The sequence below is a fragment of the Typha latifolia genome, chromosome 12 (assembly GCF_019914945.1).
Source record: "Typha latifolia isolate L0001 chromosome 12, TyphaL0001v2, whole genome shotgun sequence".
Classification (NCBI taxonomy): domain Eukaryota; kingdom Viridiplantae; phylum Streptophyta; class Magnoliopsida; order Poales; family Typhaceae; genus Typha; species Typha latifolia.
In genome coordinates, this window is record NC_133097.1 from 5755468 (window position 1) to 5764652 (window position 9185).

The 9185-nt window shown below is 35.0% G+C and overlaps 1 protein-coding gene across 2 annotated transcripts; it reads right to left on the reverse strand.

Annotated features, from left to right (window-relative positions):
• Positions 1-157: 157 nt before the first annotated feature.
• On the reverse strand, positions 158-9066 carry LOC140798427 (tubulin gamma-2 chain-like). Of its 2 annotated transcripts, XM_073152243.1 has the most exons (11): positions 8774-9066; positions 7808-8008; positions 5551-5662; positions 5001-5401; positions 3355-3408; positions 3178-3282; positions 1303-1377; positions 1183-1227; positions 749-877; positions 542-646; positions 158-467 (listed from the first exon to the last, which is right to left on the reverse strand). In XM_073152243.1, exons 1-11 carry the CDS (start codon positions 8900-8902, stop codon positions 414-416), a joined length of 1410 nt encoding a protein of 469 aa, XP_073008344.1. In that variant the 5' UTR covers positions 8903-9066; the 3' UTR covers positions 158-413. The 2 variants fall into 2 exon arrangements, 1 of the variants encoding a protein (XP_073008344.1); XR_012110833.1 differs by lacking the exon at positions 158-467 and having other exon boundaries at positions 749-872; positions 8774-9043.
• Between the last annotated feature and the right edge of the window lie 119 nt (positions 9067-9185).

Sequence of the window (9185 nt, forward strand, 5' to 3'; positions counted from 1 at the left end):
TGATCATTCAAATGATATCTGGTGCTTTTATCCGGTGCCAAAATCTGGGATGTATTTGCATAACCAATATCAACAAAATAAAATTTCCAAAATAATCAAAAAATAAATTAACTAGATATAATATATATATATATATATATATATATATATATATATATAAATTAACGACGATTGGTAGTTTCATATTTAATAGCTCGGTTACAATATGTGATCCTGCAATATTGGAAAATCCAGTAGGATGTCTCGTATTGACTTGACGGATAACAAGATGTCAAGCCTATCTTTCTAAAAACTATATATGAATATAACAGAATCCCACACAGGAAAGAAAAAAAAAATGTTACTCTTCTTGTTGTAATCAGCAAGCAGCATTATGACAACCTTCATCACATAAGTCTACCTAACTTGACTTTCTACACCACGAGTTTTGAATCTAGTGCTGCCGCAACATTTGCCTCTCCATTATCCTGTTTTTGAGATAGATAATCACCATCTTATGTATATTTAACTTGCAAAATCTTCAGGTTTTGTTCTAAATTACCTCCATCCCCCACTTGATGTAGTCTGGGGACTCAGATGCCTTGTATTCGTCAACTAAGCTCTCTATTATCTCTCGAGACTCGTCAAATTCAGAAAGATCATTATCCTGCTCAGGACAATAAGTAAATTAATGAGATCAGAACTCAAAGAAATAAGATAGCCAATAGTGGAAAGCAAGTGGAATAGCTGATGATATTAGAGAACTTACTGCAAACATAGGGAACTTCCGATAATTATCAAGAAAGGCCTGCTTTTTCCTCAGCTTCTCATATTGCCCAAGACATTTGCTGAAGAGATGGCGAATACTAGTATGGTTTGCTAGCATTAAACCACTGACCTACATGATTAAGTGGAAGAATTACGACACTGAGCTTTCACAAAAAAAACAAAACAAACAGAAAACTGAAAAACTATAGAGGCAAAAACCAAGAACGTGCTTCTGAAAATGAACTCCAGCAAGCAAATGAAAGAAAGAGCGAGAGAGCATGCTCATGTGTGCATACAAGTGTTTTGCCTCTGTGTGTGTGTGTGTGTGTGTGTGTGTGTGTGTGAGAGAGAGAGAGAGAGAGAGAGAGAGAGAGAGAGAGAGTCAGATTATAATAAGAGTACGTAAAGAAAATCCAAGAATCATATTATTCTCACCCTGTGAGTAGTTTGAACATATGGTGATTTCCTAGATAATGCAACCTGTGATGATTGTAATGAAATGTCAATGTAAGCAAAACCAAATGGAAACAAAAATCAAGCCTATCTTATGTAAACCTGAATGCTAGCTGGCCCCCACTCGATGAAATTAACAAGCTTTCTTTCACGTATTCTCTGTAAGCTTTCATGTACCTATAAAATATAGATATACAAGCATCAGTGTGCAGCAACCAAACTAGTGAAGCTATTAAAAAGAGTAAACTGAAAGGATGATCAGAGGAGTTAATTAATCTAAATTTCCTTGAATATAACATGAAAGAACAACAGTGCTATCTCAGTATCCCAAGTACCATGCCTTATATGTGCAAGTAAACTCCTCACTAAGACATTAACAGGTGCACCAACAGGGGTTCTTGAGCCTGTGGCATGGCATGGCCCATTGGGTCATCGCCCTTCACATCAGCTTTACCCACTTATGGATCCATTTATAGTGGAATATCTGTTCTAACTTCTAAGACAATCTCAGATCGCCTATAGGAGGAGGTGCGGCATGGCAACCCATGGCACCAAGTATTTATATTCTTCTAATACATGCAAGGGCTTAAGACCTGTACTCCTGTGAGACCCTTGATCTGTAAATCATGTGATTCATTCCACAAGGCTTGCAGATCATGGGGCTTTAAGTTTCTAACTAGCTACATGTTTGAAGCTCTAAGCATTGTGACCTGGCAAACGAAAAGTCTCCTGGTATCCAACACTAAAAATGTTACCATGAATGACAAATGATTGGAAAAAAAAAAAAGATGATGTCCTTCTGAACTTGTTCCAACTTTACAACAATACACCACCTCATATAGAAAATGGTTCAAGAAACAAGCATCTCTTGCTATATTTTAGTATCTTCAGCTATTTGTTTCTTATTGAGTTACTATCACAATGATACTTGAAAGTTTACCAAATTCATGTTTTTGAGTCCTTGGATCTTGCAAGAGGAAAGCCTCTAATTCCAGTTATACTGAAGGAACTGGATCCATCTGTCAGATTCTAGACTAGCTAGCACTAAGTTCATTGATGTGTAACTATAAAAAGAAAACTGAAAAGAAAGCCCTTATATGCCTAAGCACTACTATTTAAAGCCCTTGCGCTATAAGCACTATTAAAGCTCTTTCGCAACTAAGCACTTTTATTTTGGTAACAGACATCTCATTTTGTAATCAATGCTACTCTTTCAATTCAGAATGTGGGCAAATTCTCCGTATGAAAATTGCAAACAATGGTCAAAGTAGGCTAGATAAGTTTCTACAAGTTAAAAAAAGTAAGCTTCAATTCAAGTTTTAGTCCTAAATTGAATGGTAAAGATCAAGCATCAGTTACTATAACTTTGTGTCCACATGCGATTAGAGCTTGTCATCATATTACGGATTTGAATCAAAGGAGAAAGCATCAAAGTGTAGTCTAAGAACAATTCAAATATCTTTCTTGAGCATTAGACATTGGGAAGAACAACCATCATGTTATGATGGTATCTTATATCAAATATAATTTTAACTGTACAGTAAGATTTACAATAAGGATTTGAAATGTCAATATCAGCATCTAGCATGGGCCATAGATAATTTACTCATTCTATTATTTGTAGACAGATTTAAATTTCCAACTTCACCAATAACAATGTTGAAAAGTTGAAATTATATGGAACTACGAAAGTAAGAATAAAAGACAGTAAAGAATATGCAAGCTTCAAATTTTCAACAATGAGCATAAAATAAAATGAAGAAAAGAGAGGAAATAGGTTTGCATATGAAACTGCAAACTATGTAGTATAGTTTGATGAAGAAAGTCAAATAATTGCTGAGCTGGAAAGGAGAAAAACTCTATCCAGTCAGAATTGTTTCCTTGAAAAGCTTTCCATGCTATAACATAAAATTTGTAAAACAATTGTTACAACATGGAATTTTCTGCACTACAGTTACTTCTTGAACAATATACTACCTGAGTAGGGTCCACATCTCCTTGAATGATGTTTAGTATAGATATATATTTTGCTTGGCTAGCTTCTTTTGTGCGGGCATAAGAAGAGACCATTATATTTTTCGTCTGCAGGATACAAGAGACTTAGTTCAACTACAAGCAGAATAAACATTCTTAAATATCTCTATGCATACTTACTTGCAAAAGTCTTCTCATAACGTCTAGCACAGTAGTTTTACGAATCATGTTAACCTGCCCAGATAAAGGAGTCTTTGTATCACATATCTGCTATTAAGCCTAGTCAAATCACAATGCATATAAGTATATAAGTATATAACAACTCTGGTTAGATAAACTACAAGGTGAAGACTGGAAGCCATACATACATACATATATATATATATATATATATATGTACACACACATTGTGCTGATATCTAATATTAAACATCCCTTGACCCTTCTGTTAGAGATTAGAGAACATGTAGAGTCGTAGACATGCACCAACCAGCTGGACAGTTATTAGATACATAATGCACAGTTTTCGACATCATAGACATCTCTTGCACACATTGCTCACTGTATTTAACGATAGCGGGGAGCTGGCTTGATCACAAGTTCACAACTTTCTGAAGGCAAATCACATAATAATTAAGCAACAGTTTATATTGAGGTCGATGTGGAAGGTGAAAAGGTTATATAGCTTTCGACAAGTTTGGCTTGAATTACAAAGATTCTGGCCCTCTAAGAAAAATAAAATAGCATTCAGGAACAACAGAAAGAATCTCTTCTTTCTTTTCCTTTATGACCATTCAAATCTGCTCCTATTATAGATCCTCCCACATTCGAGTATCATTTTAATTATGACATTCATGTATCCTGATAATTCCTTTCATATGTGATCAAAAAAAAATTTGTATGGGGTGTGGGTGCATAAGCTCTACTATAAGAATCTCAATATATTTTTTGTTGCTAATGCACTATCTTTTATTTTTTTAATAACCTGCGACATTCTCTAGGTTCTTATCTACAAATATGTTTTACTCATTTTAGTATTTTCTCTTTCAATGTACCAAAGTTTATTTTAGTATTTTAATTTTCTCTATTTTCTTTTTTTATTCACTTAATTTCTTGCAAACAAATTACGTCTACAATCTATCAACTCCAATCTTCTCCTTAGAATTGTTCCTAAAGTTTCACGCCTAACTTTACCCTCTGACCATTGTTGTATACATGTGATTAAGACACAACTCATAGCATGAGAGAAAAACCTAAGGTTTCTGATTCTATAGTGATTCAGTTTCCTTGTTTCCTTGACGGATTTCTTGTATTGGTTTTCAAGCAGCAATCTTCCTTTATCTAGGTCTAGGGTCATGTGTTGAAAGATATAGTAAGGACCACACAGGTGGACTTAGCTTCAGTATGGCATGCAACACTGAAACCCTCAAATGCAATAATGCAAGAAAAAAAAAAAGAACATCTTAATGTCATTGGAGGATAAGATGGACACAACCTTTGCTGCTATTACTTGACACACTGCATGACCACCTTGGTGGATAACTTCTCAAATTCAATAATGCTATATTCCAAAGCAGTTATCCCAATAGATTATTAAATAGCACGTCTTCATGAGATTCCTTCAGTTCTTGTCTTGTCATCATATCTTCTAAAATTTACTAAAAGACATTAAGTGGCATCTTATCATGAAAGTGCTATATTTTAGAGAGGATATTATGCACTTGCAGGCACAAATAACAATCTTTTTACTAGATGATATTATGTTAAAAAAAAAACATAAGTATTAAACCACATAATAAAATTTATCCTCCGTGAGGTTTCTATACCTGGCGCTCTACAGTTAATGGAGTATAGCCTGTCATGAGAAAATGACACCTCGGAGTTGGAATCAGAGATGCTAGAAGGCCAACCAAATCGTTGTTCATGTATCCTGGGTATCGCAGAGTTGTAGTGCTTGCAGACATAACAGTAGACACTAATGAGTTTGTCTGTGCAAAGGTAGGATTTGCTAGATGAAGACGCTCTACGGCAATCCTATTCAGTGCCGTATTATCAAGAACAACTACACAATCAGCATTCACTGTCAAGCGTTTCAGAGTGAGGAGTGAGTTGTAAGGCTGGACAACCACATCACTCGTTTCCATTTGGTTTGGAAATACACTGTAGGTTTGCACAAGCTTTTTGCTATAACGTTCATTTAGAGTCTCCAGCAGATATGAACCCATACCTGCACTAGAGCAAAATAAACCACAAAGATCAGCAGAGTGCAAATAAGAACTGCTGTATGTATGAAGAATTGAAGTAATAAATAGATGAAGATGAATAAAGATAAGAATAATCTATTATTAAGAAAAAAAAAGACAGAAAAAGACAGACCTGAACCCGTTCCACCAGCAATTGAATGACAGAGAACAAAACCTTCTAAGCTATCACTTCCATCTGCTTCTCTATCAATCATGTCCATGATATCATCTACAACTTGTTCTCCCTAATTTTAGGAAACAATTGCAAGAATCAATGTAAAAACCCATCTCATATAGTGTTTCTTAGCATTATCAGGGATAATGGCAAACAGAAGGAAGAATAACCAAGAACATAAGAATCAGGAACCAGCATTATCTATTATTAACCAATACTTATCTACCCAATGAAACATAAAAGATGAACAACCAGAATGTTGAGTTTGAAAGCAATTAAGTATATTATTAAGTAATCCCAAATATGGTAACAGAATATCATAAACAAACAGGATTTTCAGCATATTATACCAACATCAGCATGTCCCTATGAGAACGAGCATCTAGTAGCAAAAATATCCTACTTTTGTGATGTCAGCAAGAAGAGAGACAGCTTTCTGATGAGATGCTCAATAAATAAGGTTCATTTTAAAAAGGCTCATATATGACATACCTTTAGGACAATAAAAGAAGTTCAGAGACAAATTAAATCATAAAAATCGTATACAAAAGCTCCACAAAAAGAATGTAGTCAGAGACATCTGTTAACTGATCAAACATCAAATTCTATGTGCAGAATCTAACACAAGAAACCTGAAATTAATAAATGACCTATCAGATCACTATATATAGGAAATGAATGGTTTAAACATGTACATCTGCAACTTCTATAGTTACAAAAATATATGGATTAAATTTATAATCTCCTCATGATGTATCTGAAATTTGGTTTCACAAATAATACATCAAAAGAGAATACACCACAAGACTTGGGAGATATATTGACTTGCTCACATGCTAACTGGAAGTGGTGTAAGATTGAGATTTCTTTTGAATGTAGAACAGGGTGAAAATTTACAAAATGATGACGTCCATTCAGGGAGATCTTGTTCCTTTCCTTTTATAGCTACACCAAGCATCACAATGAAGCTAGTCATGGTAGTTTATTAGCTATTAGCCTATGATCTAGTTGAAGTGGAGGTAAAATGACAGGAATGTCAAACAAATGCATGATGGAAACCTCTTTGGCGAATATTTTAATAACACTTTGTTGTCCACAAAGTTTGGATGGTAGCAACCGCTCAAGTAGCAAATTTAAGACAATATGAATACAAAGTTGCCATGACAACAGTAAGTACACAACTAAAACTGAGGTCTTCTTTATTAGCACTTTCTATAAGAATGATGTTGGAAGAACTGAAAAAAATGGAAAGAAATTTCCGTTTAACTACATGTTGGAAAAATATTGGTGGTCTAGAGTATCTCAAGTTTAAAGGGGACCGTATAAGTTTGTCCAGAAAGGTGAAACTAAACTGCTCAACTGACCAGGCGAAAATTATAGCGGACAACAGAGCATAGAAGTTACAGGCAATAGCTAAATTGAACAAATAAAGTTTGACAACATAGATTCATTTGGTGGTTAAGTTTTGTTTATTACCATTGCCTTGCCTTTTTTTTCTTATATCAGTAAAAATAAGAAATGTGCATCCACTACTATAAGAACTCTAGTTAGATTTAATCATTCAATAATACTAATTCTAGGACAGTTGGTAAATGATGTCAGGGAAGCCTGAAAGAAAAACTGAAGGGCTTAAGTTTAGCACTAGTAATATGTTGGACAAAACTATAGATTAGAACATATCAAGAGAACCGCATAGGTTCATTCAGCAACATGAAATCTAAGCTGCCCATGAAAAAGCAATAATAGGAGAAAAGGCACTTACAATAGATCAAAGCAATTAAGAAATAAAATTTGGAAGAACAGCATTCAATTACATATTTACATCACTGCTTCCCCTTATACCAGAAAGTATTCAGTGAGGTTTATATCTTTCATTATTCCAGAAAGTATTCAGTGAGGTTTATATCTTTCAATTACATATTTACATCACTGCTTCCCCTTATACCAGAAATTATTCAGTGAGGTTTATATCTTTCATTACATCCACAGAAGTAGATAGACTGGAAAAGTTCAGGTTGTAAGACATTCTTTTGGTTTACCAGATATATCTGGCCCAAAAGACATGAAAGTCCATAAGATAGACTGATCATAGTACACATAATAACTAAGGAACACATTTATCAGCTAAGAGAAATGAAGGATAGCTCTAATAATATTTATGTTGAATACAGCATAGATGAAAAATTAAACCTATGATTTCATCTAAAACTAGAACCTGATGATATCCACTAGCCCAGTTATTTCCAGCACCACCTCCATGTTCTGAGACAAATATGTTTTCATGGTTGTAAAGGTTTCTATACTCGCTGTTTTGTATTCCATTAATGACTCTTGGTTCTAGGTCCATAAGAAGAGCTCTTGGTATATAGTGTTGATCATCAGCCTGGTAGAAGAAAACATCCTTCCTGTCACCTCCCTGCAGTAGCAAAATATTTTCTAAGTAAACATGATGGTTTATTCTTAAGCTAGTCTAGACAAATACAAATTCCCTAACCATTTCAGAACATCTTTTCTCACATTATTATTCTCATGAATTATTTTCTACGAGTTGTATCGTAGTCATATTAATCTCAAAACATGTAACATCCTTCAAAAAAATTCCAAAGAAAACTTCAAATAATAGGAAAACCAGTAATTAAATGAAATTGGTTTTTGATGAAAGACATGTAAGTACTTAAACTTGCATAAAGCCTTTTGTAAGACAAGAAAAGGACTAGGCACTGAAAATAATGAGTTAAAGAGCCTCATATTTCGGACAACATGTAAGTGGTAATAGAGCTTTTGCCAGGTCAGTGATGCTTAATTGCTTGCCTTAATTTTCCTCCACGCGACACAAATGTAGAAAGATCATAATATCACGTCAGCGAATCTTCTGAAGCCAAAATCCACCAAAAGAAACACAGGAGGCATAATGACAACTATAATACAAGCATAATTTTGCAAGTTTCAAATATCATGCTTATTTTCTTAATATGCCACAAAAGGTGCTCCAAGTTTTCTACATTTAAAGTATAGATATCATTAAAATCCTTACGCAATCACGGAAAATGTACACTTCAGATGTAGTTCAGATTCGCGGCTGAAAGCTAATAACCAGTTCAATGTTGCAATTTGATTTAAATGATTTGCCTAGGAGATTAGTCTAGGTAAGTAGAGGCATCAAGAGGAGATGAGGTTTGACCTGGGTGGCGAAGTCTTCGAGGAGGCCGTCCTTGCCGATGCCGTGCTCGAGGCAGAGCTGCTTCCAGAACTCCATCCCGATCTGATTCCCGCATTGCCCCACCTGGATCGTGATGATCTCTCGCGGCATCTCTCTCTAGGGTTTTGGATCCGGGATTTAGGATTCCTTCTCCTTCTCTCTACTCGCTCGCTCCCTATGACAAGATAGAAGAGGGAAGAGGGAAACGGAGAGAGTTTTTGAATAGAACCGGAACGGTGGAATCTTTGATCTACGGAGAGAGAGGAAATTGCGACAGATTACTAACATAATTCGTTGATTCTAATGTGTTTTACCTCTCTTCGGTCGTGATCATTAAGCTCGACCCATCCAAACTTGGCTCGAATTCATCTAGTTTTAATCAGGCTAAGCTTCG